The following is an 18834-nucleotide window of genomic DNA, read 5'->3' as shown; positions in this document are numbered from 1 at the left end:
GTGTTGTGTTATCTTGGCTATCCTGTCTTACATCAATGTAATATGAAAAAAAAAATCCGTAAACAGGGGGTGGGCGCTCGAGCCGACGTTTCGACAAATGTACTTGTCTTTTTCAAGGCTGGAACTCCAGCCTTGTGGTCCAGCCTTGAAGAAGACAAGTCCACTTGTCGAAATGTCGCCTCCCGCACCCACCCCCTGTTTACGAATTTTTTCATCGCAAGCTTTTCACTTTTCCACTTCCTGCCGCTTTTTTGGATCAATGTAATATGGTCACAGATGTGGAATGCAATGCTTTATGCTTACTCTAATAAATTCTTCACAAACTATGTCATTTCCACTTAAGAAAATGTTGCTGGAAACATTTCTGTAATTTTGTTTTGCTTCTTTTTCATTTGTTTTGCTATTAAGACTGAGAGCGTGCTGGCTGGTTCAGTGGCAACCTTGGCCCATTCCACTTTTGCGATGAATGGATAGGAACTCTTTTTTCTCGTGATATGTCTTTACTGGCAGTTTGAACCCGCATAATGTTGCAAATAAACTTGTTCCAGTTTAAGGTAGGGTACGAAGTTCACACTCCTAATTGCTGCATATTTGTATTCTTTTACTCATTCGTCCCCTTGATATTCGTTACGACTCGAAAACATTTTTTGTGTACTGTGTGAAACTATAGTGTCGCAGAGCAAGATTACGCACTCTTGAAAGGTCGTGAGTTTTATTGACCACAGCGTGTAGCACGTTCCTTGGAACGCAGAAGTTCGTTCTCGGGTAGAGTTACTTGCTCGCTGAGAAACGCTTGGTTACCAATGTCATTTTTTGCAGTAAACTGTGGCATACATTGTTGCCCCTATACAAGTACGAGCAGTCATAACCGAGCGCCTCAGCTGTATCCCTCTTTCGTCGCGCAGCCCAACGCATCACTCAGTCGGTCAACAAGAGCGACGAAGTGGGTCCCTGCGATGACTTCTACACATACACCTGTCAGGGCTGGCTGAACGACAACCCCGTCGTGGCAGGAGCAGCCCGCACCTCGTACAGCCTCGAGATCAGGGAGCGGGTGGAAGCCGGCCTGATGTCCTTCATCGAAGGTACGCCCAGTACGACCGTAATGACAGCGACTCAATCCAGGAGGTACCACTGGTGTGGCGCCCACGAAAGGCACGCGTTCGCCGAAAAACTGGTTTCTCTGCCACTGCACTACAATTTTGCACGTACTGCTCGTATGCTGCAGCTAAATTAAGGAAGGCGGATGACCCTAAGTGACCATTGCCACTGCCCGACAGTAGTCGTTGTTAAATAAACATAAGGACTTCCTTGCAGTTGCCCCAATAAACCTAGTAAAAGACATTTTTTATGGACGCTGGACACGCGAGCAGTGATTGTACTGAACGCTCCACCAAGTTGTTTATTTCGTTTTTTCGATAGCTCACTCGCCAGGAGGTACATGAGCTCATTGGCGAAAAAAATGTACCATTGATGGAACTACGCTCAGCAACCTGTAAATGTAAGACGTGACAAGTAAAGACTTCTGCTACGGAAAGTAGAAATTATTACACAACAGAGTTAGAACTGGTGATATAAACTATTAAGCGCATGGATTTATAGGAGGCCAGTCTGGTACACTGCTCGCCTGTAACGGTACTTGCCGTCAATGTTGAATCAAATTTTGAAAGGAACAACTAATTTGTATACCTTTTCAGTGGTAGGTCAGGACGTTCGTGTATTTAATTTTTTTCTTAATTCATTAGTGGTTGAGCTTGACGCAGATATATGACAGATGTGGTTTCATTGATAAGGTATAGGTCTATCGACGAAATTAAACTCATTTGCGTTTACACACAGAGTATACATTTTTTTTCTTTAAAAATCATTTCTTATCACGTGAGCCTCTAGTGAAATTCAGACTCATCCGTGCACTTACGATTTCTAAGCACTTAAGATCTTGCGCCGTCCAAGCGTTAATATATCTCTAGCAGACTGTCTTCACAAATATGCTAGATAAAAGCGCCAGCGACATCAAGCATTGACATTTTTTTTATTTCGAATGGCACTCCGTCGGCTAGTACGACGAATCCGGACTTCGTTCCACCATAGAGTTTACCAATATTACCTAGAAAGAACTCCGGCACTGCGATCGTTCAGCCACTATGGGAATGATGGGTATTACACAGATTTGCCTAATCTTCGTGCTTACGGCTTTCAACGCACTTGTGGCTTTGTTTATTGCTGTGTTTGGGCGTTCGTGTCGGATAAAAGAATAGACCGTTGTGATTAGTGACCAGGTTTGAATTGGTGAGCCTAAGAAGGTTAAAATGGTGAAGGTTAAAATGGTGCTGACTTTTGCTGAACTTCGTTTTGCGACAAAGCGGATGCAGGGAGCCAAACGGAGCCGACACAACGAAGTTTAGACAAATCCGTGTACTACCCGTCATCCCCATGCTGGCTGAAAGAGCATGCGTTGCACAACTCTATGGGTTCAACATCCCATCCAGTGAGAGGTAATTCTCAAATACATGCACGTGTGCATGCGCGTGCGAGTGACGTCAATGCTGTACATTTGTGCACCGGATAAAATACATAAACATACACAAAATATTCTGGCAGCACAACTTGAACTCGGGCCGTCTCGTACCGAAGTCGGGTGCTCGAAACGCTACGCCATCGAAACGTTTACTTTTTCTTGCATTAGTACAACAGCATCAACAACGCAGCCCTCCGCTGACGTGATGGTGCACGCGTTAAAACCGCTTCAAAGTGGCGATATCATCCACCACTGTCAGCCAATCAAGTGGTGGTTCTTGTGCGTTAAAACACTCTCCCGTATAGAAATAACGCAGAAGTTCAGGGGAAGATGGAAGCTTGGAGAGATGAAAAATTCTTGAACAGGGGATGTTGCTGGCGACATCTCCTGTTCAAATATTGCTCATCTCTTATGTACGCGATACTGTCAATGAAAATTTTCGAATGTAGTATTTACGTAGTCGGCGTGTCGACGCGGTCTTTGTAGCTGTCCTGAGACTTAGAGACAGAGAAGGATAATGAAGCCTTAGGAGACACAATATTATCTTGGGTTTAACGTCCCAAAACCACAATATGATTATGAGAGACGCCGTAGTGGAGGGATCCGGAAATTTGGACCACCTGAGGTTCTTTAAAGTGCACCTAAATCTTAAGTACACGGGCCTCAAACATTTTCGCCGCCATCGAAAATGCAGCCGCCGCGGCCGGGATTCGATTCCGCGACTTTCTGGTCAGCAGTCCAACGCCGTAACCACTACACCACCGCGGTGAGAACCCTTAGGAGACACTATCGACATCCTACACCAGGAACTAACGAGTACCACGGCGAGTAATTCGAAATTCCTTTATAAGAGTCCGAAGCAATATATATCAGCGTAATATAACACCGAAACAGGAAATCAATGCATTTTCTACTGTCTCTGATTTTTGGCATAATTAATTAAGAACTCACTCTCCACGGAACATAGACGTCACTACTTTGTAGACGTAGGTTTCCTCCTGCATGCGGCATGAAGCGAAATGTAAGGTTTTTAACAACGTTCAGATGTTTGCACAGGGCTTATTGTTTCCTCAAGAATGCATTTCAGGCGTGCATGCGAGCCAGTTGCGACACTTGGTGCGCTTTGACAACGCCGTCGGAGTGTCGTAGAGTCGTCGTTGTGCTATTCATGTTTACACTGACAAGTGACACCTGTAAATTTCTCCTGTAGTTTAGCTTTTTCCCATCTATTTGCGCAGACATCTGTCGCTGTCACCAAAGTTGGATGCAATGGAAAGCTTTGAAATTTCTCGATAAATTGAACTCACTGAAAGGAATGTACGTAACACAATTTGGGAGCAGTGAAATGCAAATAGTAAAAGGCGTGTACGTAATAAGAAACGTTTAGGTTTTTCCATCGAAAAGGGGCAACTATCGCTACAATAACAGTGACTTAGGCTTGTTCGTGTTCATTAATAACAATTCTTTAGGAGCGCGAGTTAAGGTGTTGCGCTCCTAAGCACGAAGACGAGGGTTCGATTCCCAGACACTGCGGCCGCATTTTAATTGAGCTGAAATGCAAGAACGGCCGCCTTTTAGATTTTAGCGCGTGTCAAAGAGCCGCAGGTAATCAGAACGAATCCAGACCCCTCGAACCAAAAGTAACGTTGCCTCGAACTACGGCGTGTCCAATTATCACGTGAAATCTCAGAATTTGACTTTCAAGGGTTCTCGTATCGCGAGTGGTCGATGGACTACTATCGTCACCTTTAGGGGGAAATGACAAGCATTACTGTGATGCATAGCCTCCGAACTTTCCACTGCAGCTGCTCGTCGGCAATATGCGAGGCCATTATCGATCTCTATAAAGTTAGCTTCTTTGTCTACAGGTGGCGCCAGCTGCCTGTTGAATCGATGCATCGAATGAGAATTTTCATAAAGAATGCTGATGTCATGTTTTTCGTTTCAAATGATGTCGAAATACTACACCATCAAAATTAATGCTCATCTGTGACCAGTAAGTAAATATGAATAAAAAAGCCACAGCTTCGGCGCAAGGGCGAAGCAATGAATGCGATAGCAAGAAACCAATGCTATACGAAGTGAGGCTCGCCAATGGATACTCTCAGTTTGAACAGCGCTTCTGTTGCAAAGGCGGCCGAAGCAGCGAAGGAAACTAGCGTGCTTCAAGTGTCGAGCTGCGACACTTGATAGTTCGTGCTCATCTTCTGTTTGTTCATTTAGCGGCGTCCCTTGAGCTCGAGTGACTTTCGTACGCTCCGTAACATGAGCGCGGACGTCACGGTGAAAGCGCGAAACATCCCTCTTCCCCTCACCACGAGAAAACCGCGCGAGCAGACAGCGGAAGGGCAAGGTTCTCCCTGCGCAAATATAAGAAGAAGCGAGCGAGCTCGCCGACGACTTTTAAATGTGGCCGTCGCGCTCCTAGCGCCATCACGCTGGTAATGAAGAAACGCTTATTATCGCCTGCCGTCTCTGAGTCCGTCCAGCGGTAAAGGGTGTGTTTATATATAACGCTCGCCGTCAGCTACGCGGAGGGTCTGCGTTTCGTGCGGTAGTGGTTAGCGCCACTAGCTGCGGAGCAAGTTGTCCCTGGTTCGATTCCGCGCTTCGGAAGCATTTTTCTGAATTATTTTTCTTTGGGGCTTTTATATGTATATATATATATATATATATATATATATATATATATATATATATATATATATATATATATATATATATATATATGCATACTTATCCATATACGGTGCATGACGGCGGCGACGGCGACGGCAAAATTCAGCCGAGACTGTCCGTATAATTGCTATCGCAATAATAAATGGTTACATTGGGTGAGGTCATGGGCACAAATAATTCGTTTTTTCTCTCGCACTTCTGAGTATTTGAAATGATTTGTAAGACAAATAAAAATTTACAAGACTAGCAAATATAGCAAATGCAGTGAAACGCTATTGGTGACGTTTCAAACACTTCGGAAATATTGGCGGACATGCACACGTTTCCACATCTATCAGCTGCTCCTACGAGCCCCGTGCTCATGGCGCCCCTGAAACACGTGCTAGGGAAAGCCGCAGCCGTACGGTTTCCCGCAATAAAATACAATGTTCGTGCACCATTTGGGCAACTCCCGAATGAGATGCAACGTCAAGATATTTTCCCGACGACGCCTGTTATCAAAGTTTTTAGAACCAATTGAACTGTTTCTAGAAACGTTGCCTTTTATCATGCGCTTGCGTTTTCTGTGCTTGCGTTGCGCTGTGGCCTTCCCTCGAACGCTGTTGTTGTCGGATGGCGTCGGAGCGGCGTGTTTTATCTCCTCTCCAGCGTTCTTCGGCGTCTGGAACGGAGCAAAGGAAGGAGCATGGCACGACCACCAATACGCGTGTTTAACATTAAAGGTTCGGAAAGTCAGAATTTTGCTGGTGTTTATGCTCCATGCCAGATCTACGTGCTGTCAAGAGAGGTTCTATAAATACGTAAGCTTTTCTATATGCCGACTGAAAGAGAAGACATTGTGTCGTAAGACAAACGCCACTATAATGAAATCAAATGTGTAAACAATATAAACTTTCTTCGAGGTACTGGGGGCCTGAAAGAAGGCCTGCACGTCACTAGGGCAACTGCCTTAACCACTGAGCTACACACCTGCACTTGCAGAGTGAACATATTGGAACTGTATGAACGCGTCTAACGGCGACGTGACAAAAAAAAAGCTATACGAACACTTACTGTGAAGGCTTGTTACACATTTCGTGACGGTAGAATAAAAACCCACTGTAGGACAACATCTAAATTCGACATCGAGCACTGCACATATCTGGAAAATTCCGAGTTTTCGAAAATTACATGCCAAACACGCGCTTAGAAGATCGCGGGATGCGCCTTTCGTTGGACTGTTCCAGATGCTCACGAACGCTTGAAAGAGATTGGAGGGTGCCGTGGCGATACTGCCCGAAAACAAAGTTCCAGTGAACGTTAGCCGCGACTATTCACTTTCTGTGCTAAAACTTCGCGCTGACGCCTAAATTAGACAGCTCCCATAGGTAATTGATTCTTTGTGACTTTTATAATGAAGCTGTTTACCTCCAACCCATGCGCTTCGACGTGGGTAATCAGGGCAGCTCGTGTTCGTATGTACACAGCATTAGTAGACAGAAAAAGACTTTACAGAAAAAAAAACCACAGTTTCGCCGCAAGGGCGAAGCAATAAATGCGATAGCAAAAAAGTGGAATGTCACACGAGGAAAGACAAGCAGCTCGATACTTGCGCGCCGCTTAAGCAAAAGGAAGGACGCGCGAAAAGGACTAGCGTGAACTAACAACTATCACAGTTGTTACGTCTTTGTGCTTGAGCAACGCGCTGCAAGTGGCGACAATGAGAATCAGACGCTCTTAGGTATTTCCTTGTCTTTAAAACTGCGGCACGTGGAGTGACCCCTCTGCGTCTCCTGCCACGTGTGTCCGGTGTCGTTTTTTTTTTTTCGTTCCACATCACGAGTGGGTACAGAAAGGGGGCAATATGTCGGGGGCGTATCAAGGGCAGTGTTCAAACTGAAAGAATATGTAGGAGCGTTGCGTGCTAGAAAACACGCCCAACCACCTCCGAGATCTGCGTACCACCAGCGGGAAATGGCGCATACAAATAGGTGGCTACATGCATGGCGTGTGGTTGAGTTGACTAACGCATCGTACGGGGGAGCGAGGGGTAGCTTTTTCTTTCCTTCTGCTTGATTTTTCTTAGTGCCTTTTTATATATATACATACATATACCTATCCGGGACATGACGGCGACGGCAAAAATCCGCCGAGGGTGTCCGTATAATTGCTATCGCAATGAAACGGCAACTGTGCAGCTGGTGGAGCGCGCTCCCGCGGCGCCACTTGCCTCGGCGTTGTGTGGTGGCGCTGCAGTGGCCTGACTTAGAGCACTGTGAGAATCCGGAAATGGCAAGTCGCGGAGACGGCGCAGCGTTGTAACTCAGTAGAAAAAGCTAACAAAGCGGAGACGCGTTGACAGTAGCAACGCGAATACAGACAGCGAAAGCGAGACCTTGCAAAATCGGAGAATGCATTGAAAGACCATCACGGAACGTCCGCGGAAGAACTTCACCGTATGCAGTCACTGACGCCGGAGAAATGAACGGACAGGCGTCTAAAGCAGAAATTCGAATACAGATCCGCTGGTAATCCATTCTCGAGTGAATGTTGGGACCCAACGAGTTTCTTTAGTTTTGATTTCTTTATGATCTGAAATTTGTTCCAACTAAACCTTCACAGCATGTTCTCTGTTCGAAGTTTTTAACCACTGGTACAACGCATTACATGGTTCACATATATTCATGTTCTGACAACGTGGGTGCGTAGCCTCGGGACTAAGACACTTGGTTCCTGAACATGGCACCATAGGCGCGAAACCCACCTCCGGCAGAAAAATTTGTTTTGTTTCACACATTCTTTTTTTTATTTAGACAGATCTATCTCAAGTGACAGAGAGACGGACGCAAGGCCATGCAGGCTTCTCGTGGAGTTTTCATGTAAATGCTTACAAATGAGCTCTACCCTGCGAAGTAAGCTTCGCCTGTCCTTCTCTTCTGTAAGAGAGTCCTACATAGAGGCTTCCTCTCGAAGTGCAAGTTCTTTATCTATGCTAATGTCAGTACTAGGTACATCCACAAATAGAAATACCGCTTTCCTGTCTTACGTGTTACATTTTGCTGAGTACTGATGGCAGGGTCTGTAAATTTCTCGGGGCTTTCAAGATTTCAAGAAAAAAAAGTCAGGAGTTCTTCCCCTGTCGGGGAAAGGGCGGCAACGAAGCTTGGTTTTCGCGTGCCTGACCTACCACTTTTGTTTCCTTCTTTCTTTCGCATTGCGCAATGCTACCTCCTAAAGCAAGCGTTTAGTTTTATTAGAGGCTCGTAGCCGAATCGTCAGTGTCCTGGCAGGTGCTAAAAGCCCTCGTACGAACCTTACCGCTGAGGAACGCGATGCGCTCAAGGATCTCAAGTCAGACAATTCTATCGTCATCCTTTCGGCTGATAAAGGAAAAGGCACGGTTTTGCTAGACCGAAGGGACTATGAGGAGAAAATGTGCAACATCTTGAGCGATTCCTCGCATTTTGTGAAGCTGACCCGTGACCCGACAGCAAAATCGGAACGACAACTGGTCGAACAGTTACGGGTACTGCGCAACAAGGGAAGCATAGATCAAGCGTTGTACCGCCGACTGTTTTCTTCGGATGGGGCCACGCCAACGATTTATGGGCTGCCCAAGGTTCACAAGGAGGGCTGTCCTCTTCGCCCTATCGTGTCCTTCGTTGGGTCACCAACTTATAACTTGTCAAAGTTTCTGGTTGGGTTGCTGAGACCGCTAACCGAGAACAATGGCCGGTCAGTCAAATACTCTCGGGAATTTGCGACTGTCGTGCGTACACAGCAGCTTGATGATGATGATGTGATGGTATCGTTTGATGTTGTTTCTTTATTCACAAATGTTCCTGTTGTCCTGGCAATTGAGGTTGCGGAGGCCCGTTTGAAAGAGGACAGGAATTTGCAAAGTCGTACGTCGATGTCGGTGGAGGACATCGTAATTTTGTTGCGGTTTTGCCTGAAACAAACGTACTTCAGTTTCAACAACACAGTTTACCACCAAGTTGAAGGTTGCCCTATGGGAAGTCCAGTCTCCGTCACCATAGCCAACTTAGTGATGGAGCACGTCGAAACACGGGCGCTGGAGGTTCTACCTTTTCAGTTGAAAATGTACCGTAGGTACGTTGATGACACTTTCGGCATCCTGAAGAGGGCAAATCTGGTTGCTTTCCATGAGGCACTGAACGGCGTACATCCTGCCATTAAGTTTACCTATGAAGTAGAGAAGGATAATGCCTTGCCATTTTTGGATATACTTGTCCGCAGGGCTTGTAATGGCGGGGTGGAAACAACAGTGTACCGGAAACAATGCGATACCGGAGGCTTTTTGTCCTTCCACTCACATCACCCGGCCGAGCACTAACGGTCCGTCGTGAGGACGTTCTTGTCCCGTTGCGATACTTTGTGTTGTGATCAGCACTTGCGGCGACATGAAATAGAAAATGTGGTCGGTGCTTTGGAGCAAAGGCATTATCCGAGGACGTTTATCAACGACACCATGAGACGTATGCGAGGGGGAACAAGAAGTGCGGCACGAGAAAACACAACATCCATTGTTTCCATTCCTTACGTTCAGGGCGTGTCAGACTCTGTTCGGAGAGCACTTCGTCCGCTGGGCATTAAAACCGGTTTCAGACCTCATTGTACCTTCGGAAACGTGTTCACCAAGCCTAAAGACCGCACCCCTGCGAACGATCAAAGCGGGGTTGTCTACAAGGTACCGTGCGGGGACTGCGACGCCACGTACATCGGCGAAACAGGCAGGAAGCGGTCAACGAGGTTCAAAGAGCACAAAGGGGACGTCGCCAAAGCCACCCATGCCACGCATTCCAAGAGCGAACTCGTCGAACACTGCTGGACGACGGGGCATGCCTTCGACTTCAGTAATGCGACGACGCTGGCTCGGGAACAAAGGTGGGGCAAGAGAAAGCTTCTCGAGTCGTGGTTCATCCGCCGTGACAGGTCGGCGTGCAACAGCAACCGTGGCCCCCTACCGGATGTGTACAGAGACATACGAGACTAGAAATAGACTGGGTTACCTTCGCTCATTCGGTGCCAGTTCATACTGAAGATGCCACCCGCATAGGTGGCGAAACGTCTGTGTAGTTTTTTGTTATATTTTGTTGTGTTAAGTCGGAGTATCTGTTTTAATCATGAACTTTCCCGGCTTTTGGAACATTTTTGCCCCGGAACGCTGTTTTTGGGCTGAATCGGCATGGCGTCTTTATGCTCTTTCCAACGTTGCTCAGCCAGTAGAACGGCCCAACGAAAGGTCCATCACGCCATCATTGAAACGCGGGTTAGGAATTAAATTTTCTGGAAGTCGAAATTTTACTGAATTAGGCCACTTCCTGATATCTACCTTACGCGTTCTACAGCAGGTCGGTTTTAGTCCGCCAACGCGAAATCTTTTAATGAAGCGCCTACAGCAGGCGTGCGTCTTTCCTGTTTTTTTTTTTTTTTTTCATCGTTGGTAGAACGCATTCGTATGCTGCAGTACAGTTCCAATTGGGCAAGCATGGGCGCGTGGTCTCATGGTTAAGGCACTCGCTTTGAGACCGGGGGCAGCTGGTTTCCAACCGCAGCCCCGGAAGAAACGTTTACTTCGTTTTATTTATTATTTCTTTGGTGTGCGCCACTTGTGGGCGAGGAGGGTTTTTTGGGAAACGACCATCACCAGCTACACAGGTCAGTCGATACAACCTTCGCTTGTAAAGTAAACTCTACGGAAAAAGTGAAATGTATCTCCATGTGTCGCTTGAGGCCACAGCAGTGAGCTAACGTGATTGGCTAGAAGATCTAGCTGTGCAAATTCTTTTTGAGTGTAAAGGTGATGGTTGTGGGCGGTGCTTACATATCTTCTGCAGTTGTGTTTGGAACTGAACGCGCAGCGTTTAGAGTAGTCTACCTGGGCTTGGCCGGAGAAACAGCATGGAGGTTCCAGGGATATTACGCAACAACCCTTCAACTGCTGCAGACTTCGCCTACTTTAACGCCGAAGTGGAGGAGGCAAAGCGTGACGTAAAACGCAAAACTGACACGTAGTAACCACTAAATCGTTACACATAACAACACATTAAACCACTAAATAGTGCAGCGAGGCTCCATTTTACTCTACAATTAGGCCTATTAACGAATTGTTCCAAATGTGAATTCTGAATTCTTATGCACCTTCTGCTGTCTACTTTAAACGAACACACCGCCACAAGCTGGAATGTGGTGTCGCGTTAAAAGGCCTGCGAAAGTAACCTAAATAGCATCGCCACCAAAATAATCAAGACAAAACTTTAGATTTCCGCAGCAATTGGCTCCTTCTGAATGTTAGTACAATATTTTATTGTTGCCTGAGAACGACGACGGCTTGCCGTCGTTCATATGGCCAGTCCACTGCGTAGAATTTACGAGGATGCCGTCAACTTTTTGCAATCAAATTCCGTAGCGTTGCACGGATTTCGCGTACATGAAGTAAGTTCTAACTCTGCTAAATATGGACTCCAGCCGATTGGAATTGTTTGCCACATGATTAAGGAAGCCTTCCTTAAAAACATCAGTTGCTTTCTTTCAAAATCTACCGTGCACAAAAATTTGCTGACTGTTGTGCAACACATTTTACAGCTGAGAGTGCCGGACCGTTGGGCGACGAGACAGCGCACAACATGTCCATCATCAAGAAGCTGGTCAACTTCATACGAGGCTGCGAACAGAAAGGTGGGCACTAGTCATCGCGTTACTTTCGCCGCGTTATGCCGCGCCTGTATGCGTGGCTCGAATCAAGTGCATCGGCAACCTCGATACTACTGTTCATAGAAACGCTTACTTCGAGTATATCTGTAAATCTCATGCGAACTTGAGGTGTACCTCCACTTCCACTGGATTACTGCGTTCTGACTACGATATTCTAATGTCAGTTTTGAGGACACTATATGGATAGCGCATTTGCTCGCGCACGTTTATTCATTGCAGAAAAAGGCTGCTTTAACGTAACGATTCGTATCGCTGAGTATTATTCCTTCTTGTCGATCATTGGTGGATTGCAAATAACCATCTGATCTCACAATCACAATCAGAATTTTTATTGATAAAAATACAGGAATGATACTGGAATATTACATGTGTTTATTATACATAAGGTGGTCACAAATCGGGGGGAGGGGAGCACCTCATGCCTTGAAAGAAGTGCGTTAAAGGAGCAATAAAAAGTAAATCCTTAGGTTGACAAAACGCAGACAGCACTTTGGTCCCTGCAGCTTTTGTCTAGACTGGTACACGTCGACGCACGCTTTATCTTTCATGTACCATTTTCCTTCCCCTTTCATATTTTTCCTACCCGCCAGGTAACCTGTCGTATTTCTAAGCTGAGGATACGGGTTCTATTCCCGGCCTCGCGGCCGCATTTCGTTAGGGACGAAATACAACAGCACCCCCGTAGTGGATATATGTCCGCATTTTAAAGAACTCCAGGCGGCCAAATTTACTCCAGATTCCCTCAATACAACATGCCTCACATTCACATTGTCGCGTTGGCACGTAAAACCCCAGAAGTGATTATGAAAGATATTTCTGTGGGCACAGTTTCATGAAGATAAGTTTTCGTCGCAGGTCGGTACAGTTAGTCTATTGCTAAGCGGTATAACGTTATAGACGAATGTTCCTTTCCTACCTGTTTTTGTTGCTGCTGCATAAAGTATGATGGTCGTCTTAACCGCCTGTATTGGCTGATGACCAGAAGGTCACAGGGTCGATCACGGCAGCGACCGTCCTATTTCGATGGAGGCTAGATGCCCGCATGCGATGTCAGTTCACGTTCAAGAAAGCCAGATGGTCGAAATTTCCGAAGCCCTCCAATGCAGTGTTCCCCATGAGGATATCGTGGTTTTGATGCCTGCAAACACCGCAATAAAAATTATTAATTGTATGAATGAAACATTTTATTTACCAGCAGCCTGAATTCTGAAAATGGGTGGCGAGTATAACAAAGTTGGAATGATCCCGGTAGCGCTTCATCCTTTGAGTAGCAAAGCTTTCCTTAGCAGAACGGTAGACTATAAAGATGGGTAAAGCTGAAACGGTACCAGATGCAGGAAACTAGTAATAACCGAGAGCTATGACAGTACGCATACGTTAGCACTTTGGGCTTCCTGCTTGCTTGTTTAGCAAATTGATGTTCCAATTAGCGCTGTTGCAGTTATAAGCATTCCGTCAGTAGTAGCAAAGGCATATTGTACACTAGCGGAGAAGTTGAACCGGGCCAATAATAAACAAGCATAAATGACTTTAAAAGAATATATCCGGGTGCAATGTCTCCAGAGAGCATGGTGGATGTCGGTGTGCGGCCCCTGAAGCGGGTGCTTGCCGACTTGGGTCTGCGCACGTGGCCTAGCGTGCGGGCCACTGAACCGGCTGTCGAGATGGTCGCCGGACTTGTCACCAGAGCGCTTGGCGAGTCCACCGTGTTTTCAGTCTCGTACGGTCCGGATCTGGCCAACCAATCTCGCAACATCATCACGGTGAGAGATGTGCTGATGTCGAGGAAATTTGTTGTCGATTTCCGCACACTATATTGTGAGCAAAATGGCGAAGGGCAGATGTTGCTTTCATATTGAGGGTAGACTGAAAGGTTTGTTGCCTGAACCAGAATCATTCGGGCCTTTGGTAGGAAACTTACATATTTAAACGCAAGTTTTGATACGATTCCTGGCACACTTGCAATGATGTTTCAACCTTGCGCATTTATTCTGCGGGGAAATTTTTAAAGCACGTTGATATGCCTGATATGAGCAGCACATCGCTGAGCGTGCGTTGATTTCTTTTTGGTCATAGGAAACTGATCATCAAGAAAGTTCTTGAAGGCATAAGAAACTTGGAGGCCGCTTGAGCTTCGCCTTCAAGAGTAGAACGCGATAGCTTAATCAGGCCCCGTGCGCATCGCCTTCTCTATTGATAGCTTAGCTTCGGTTCTCGGTGCATGCCTCAACCGAGCCATAAGGAAACAAACGACTGTGCGCCTAACATTAGCCGTTTCATAGTATCCTAGAATGCCTACTGCAAGTACAGGTGTTCCCACTACGCCATAATTATTCCTTTTGCGAATCAGTGAAGTGCCCACTGCGTGTCCGTAAGACAACACGCAATCCTACCACGCTGTTCACATTGTTGATGCTTTTGCTGCTGATGATGAATAAATATGTCTGAGCGCTTTCTAACATGTGCGCCTTTAAAACACCCACTCGTCGCGCAATTCACATGTTTTGACGCCTGGCGCGATTCTACGCATCTGACACGCAATGTTACATGCGTTAACGAGACTCCTTTCACTATAAGACATTAATATAGTGCTTTTACCGAAGCACTTTCAAGAAATAGCGTGGCTCTATGGTAGAGACCTGCTAGCCACTCAGACGGCTTCGATTCGGTTCTCACTCGAAGCCGAACATTTTTATTATTTAATTATTTGCATCTTTCTCGATTTTTCGGCCACGAACAAGATGAGTTCGCGCTCTTAACCATCGACGCCGTCGCCGAAGCCGACGCCGACGCCTACACCAAAATTTCTGCGAAACGAGCTCTGTAACGCTCACGCGGTAAAAGACACCTTGGATGGCTCTGATGATTTGTATGCGACAGGGAATTGGGAGGGTAGACTGATTTTGACGTGCATGACAGATACACAAGAACGTGTCCCCTTTGGCCCACTGGATGCATCCACGTATATAAACATCATGAAAGGTGTTGACATGGTCATGCCGGATAGCCGATAGATACAGGAAGCAGTCGCAACCTGTATGCGTAACCAGTATGGGCCCTCCAGCGTCCCCATGTGTATTCTAACGACTTGCTGTTAGTCGGACATCCGCCGCGACCATATTGGGCAATTTCGCGATCTTCCCATCAGTGCAAACTCACAGTGGACACCCCACACGTGACTCGTCATTGTGGGACGGTCATTCACGCTTAAAATCATTCAGTTGCCACTTCACTCTTGGAAACAAAGTGTTATTGCCCTGGGAGTTCTCGCTCATCCCTACTCGAATTTGTCCATCAAATATTTTCTCGCACGAATTACAGAAGAATGCGCAAGCGGCAACGTGTTGCTTTACGCAGATACATCTGGCCTCCTTTCAAATTCCGGTGCAAGTTCACAAGTTCGCAAGGCTAAAACATCGAATGAGGCGGGAAGCACATAAAAAAATCTTAATTTAGACATACAAGAATTTTTAAACTGTGAACTACTTCGTCTGGGTCAGGCCAGAAACCTTCCGGCTCACCGTCGAAAGTATAAGCACTATATTAATATACTTGGACTCTATCTTTACGTAAAAGTACAAATATTGGTTTAGTTTAACTACGGAAGTAATTATTCTACAGTAACATAACTTTAGTCTTTGTGTTATGTGGATAATTATGGATGCAACAATTACGTCAAAGAGCAAGCAAACTTATTCTGCAATGCCGCTCACCTTCGAGCACATTTTTTAACGCTCTCTATCGCTCGATTCTTTATTAGTTAAATGTCGTCATCTTCATCATTATCAGCCTGACTTCGCCCACTGCAGGGCCAAGGCCTCTTCCATGATCCACTAATCAACCCGGGGCTGTGCTGCTGCGCCCACGTTATAGCCGGAAACTTCATAATGTTTCCACGCACGCTTCTTGTTTTATTTTGATGGTATCGGGTTTCACCCACAAAAACTGTTAGCAATGCTGGACGCGGACTCTGTCGCAATTTTCGGGAGGATTCGCGATTGTTCCACATCATTCTGTTAAGAATTCACGCAGGACGCGAACGGTCAAGTTTATTCCAGAGCTTACGCGAGCACCAGTGATACTCGGTAAGGTACAATGACGCACGTATAAAAGACGACACGTTTTAGCAATGATCAGATTTTTCCGAGGGCTGACGCTCTGTCCGCCGCTATCAGTGTACAGCGTGTATTCCTCGTACTTGACATTTCATTTTTCCGCGCACATGTTCGCCCAAATGAAAAGTTTCGTATTTCCGAATTCTGCTGGAGCCTTCTTCACCGTCACGGCGACGTGACAATATCATCTGCCCACCTGACTTTCTGTCTGGCCCTCGCGCGTTTGCCTTCCTTTGGAATTCACTCTGCTACTGTTAATGACCAACGGTTATCTTGCCTACGCGCTACACGCCCTGCCCATGTCAATTTCTTCTTGAGTCCAACTAAGATGTCCTTAACATCAGTCTCTTCCCTGACCCACTATGCCCTCTTCTTGTCCCTTAAGGTTACACCTATACTTTTCCCTTCCATTGCTCGCTGCGTCGGCCTCAGTTTGTGTTGAACCGTCTTTGTCAGCATCGAGATTTCTGCTCCGTAAGCAAATACCGGTAAGATGCAGCTCTTATATACCTTCTTGAGGGACAGTGGTAAACTACTATTCATGAAATTGAGAATGCTTACCGAATGTGCTCCACCCCGTTCTTATTCTTCTAGTTACTTCAGTCTCATGGATTGACGCCGCGATCACTACCTGTCCTAAGCATGCGGATGTACCTGTACTGAGTGACGCAATTAGATGTTAAATGTATCGCCACCCATTCCTTTACCTGCCGCTGCTTCCGTGCCCCGCAGGTGGACCAACCAGCGTTGTCTATCCGCCGAGGCCACCTGCTGGGCAATCCGCGCAACCTGGAGGCGTATCGCGTAGTCGTGAGGCAAGCCATGAAGCTAACCAAGCCTCAGGAGCAGCTCGATGGACTCGCTGGCGACGTCATGAACCTGGTACACCGCATTGCCCGGGTAAGTGCGAACGATATTTCAATTTGTATACAGTGTACAGGCTTAGCGGTACAATATCAGAGATCTTTAATATTATCTGCGAAACACCCTTCAAAATCCCGGACACGCCAGCAGAAAAATATCTTCAGGTTAGCGAATACACGAGCTATGATCTATCTTGGAGAAGTTACCGAAAAGACAACGAATCACTGCGCTGTGTGTCTTAATTGCGCGAGCTAACGAGGCGAGAATTAGTAAGTAGATTCGTCAAACGGTCGAAGACTTATGTGGCCCCGATAACATTCGCAAAAAGCAAAACGCAACCGTAAACTGCGTACTCGCTTCATCAAGCTTGCGGTATTTCGCAAACCAAAACCAAAAGAACACTGTCATCTATTGGTTTGTTTCTTCGCCGGTAGCTGACACGGAATTCAGCAGAACTCTGCAATTTTGACAGCTGCCGTGTTTCGATTATGATACGTTAAGCATGCGCGGAGCTCCTCAACTCGCCTGATTGAAGAATTCCAGATTGAAAGCTTTATAAACTATAGTTTCATTGGTTTAGGGAGGACTCTCTTCAACTGAGGCTCTTTTGGCCCTTGACCCTTTTTTTCAGTCAACAAAAACGCCAAAAGAACGGCTGAAAATCGGTTCTCACTTTCTCCGAGAAAGAATGGACAGCCTTCAAGCGAAGACGAGGGTAAGTGGCAAGCGCACTGCGATTCCTTCAAAGACTATACTTGCGTTCCTCTACATACATCTCGAGCTTTGTACGTTACTGTAACGAAAAGGTTCCTCGCAGCTTCTTAGCCGAACTTACCAGAATGATAATTCATTAATTCAAAATAACATATCGACCGCAGTTGCGATCATCACAAAGCCGACGCCACCCCTCTGGCACACCACCGAACACTTTATCGGAATCCATACAAGATCGAAATTGAAGTCATTGCGTGGAATGCGTAATTCCCAAACTGGTGGACCCTTCGTTTGATGTCGTCAGAGCAGGAGTGCATAAATGAATAGCTGCAGCGGCAGTGAACGCTGTTCTTCGCATTCGCGGGATGGTATGAGTTGAGGTGTAATTCCATCGTGTCCCAATGCCAGCAAGCAAAGCGAGCATGACGCCACATACACATGCGTCTACAAAAGTGCGGAGACAGACAGCGACAGCGGCGAACGTTGCTGTACGTACATTTGCGAATGTTCACCAAGGTGGGCGTACGCTTTATTAGAAAAGGGAAATGACATGGTTTCGTCAAGGTGACCTTGATGTGCTCCACAGACAGACTCGCGTACTTCGAAAATACGGTGGATTCGTTCTGTCATTAGCAGTCATAAGATTTACGTGTTTCTGATGTATTAACAAAAAAACACTATAGTTCAGTTATGTGAAGGAGCTTATTCCAGAGGGATTCCTCTTATATAGACGGTGTTTCGCTATCACAAATAACTGGGAAATTGCAACTTCGCAAAGCACTCATACATCTGGTTGGACGGCGTGTGTTCGTGCAACTAATAGTATACACGACTTCGTAGTAACGGCATTCCTTGCTGGTTTTCGAATTAAATAAGAGCCGCTGGAAGATCCCTGTGAATATAGACATGGAGAGCAGTACTTATAAAAGAGCCCAAGTTTTTGAGTCCTTAATTTTCGGGGTCATAAATAATTGTTTCTTATTAGAGCGCATACTGGCCACCGGCATAATATCTCGCCAGGTATTGCACAGACGGCTAAAGTTATTCTCGCCAAATGGATTGCACCTACAGTATCATGCATCATGTTGGCAGAAAATATGCAGAGTGGCAAGAGATGAGGCTTTCGTCAGAAATAGTTGTGTTTTCGATTTCCTCTTTTGTGTTCACAGAGTGAAGCATTACATCTCGTTTAACCAGTGAATATTCTCTGTGTTCATAGATAGGGCG

The 18834-nt window shown here is 46.1% G+C and overlaps 1 protein-coding gene across 1 annotated transcript in view; it reads left to right on the top strand.

Moving 5' to 3' along the window:
• The window catches only part of LOC119390725 (neprilysin-1-like), a 66995-nt gene that overhangs the window by 8555 nt on the left and 39606 nt on the right, over positions 1-18834 (top strand). Inside the window, exons 6-10 of the mRNA XM_037658411.2 lie at positions 906-1085; positions 11786-11878; positions 13478-13677; positions 16762-16929; positions 17525-17608. Of these exons, the coding sequence (XP_037514339.1) occupies positions 906-1085; positions 11786-11878; positions 13478-13677; positions 16762-16929; positions 17525-17608 (725 nt within the window). The remainder of the gene's footprint in view (positions 1-905; positions 1086-11785; positions 11879-13477; positions 13678-16761; positions 16930-17524; positions 17609-18834) is intronic.

Source organism: Rhipicephalus sanguineus, chromosome 4 (assembly GCF_013339695.2).
Source record: "Rhipicephalus sanguineus isolate Rsan-2018 chromosome 4, BIME_Rsan_1.4, whole genome shotgun sequence".
NCBI classification, from domain to species: Eukaryota; Metazoa; Arthropoda; class Arachnida; order Ixodida; family Ixodidae; genus Rhipicephalus; species Rhipicephalus sanguineus.
The sequence above is the reverse complement of the archived record's forward strand: the minus strand, read 5'-3'. Positions and strand labels throughout refer to the sequence as shown.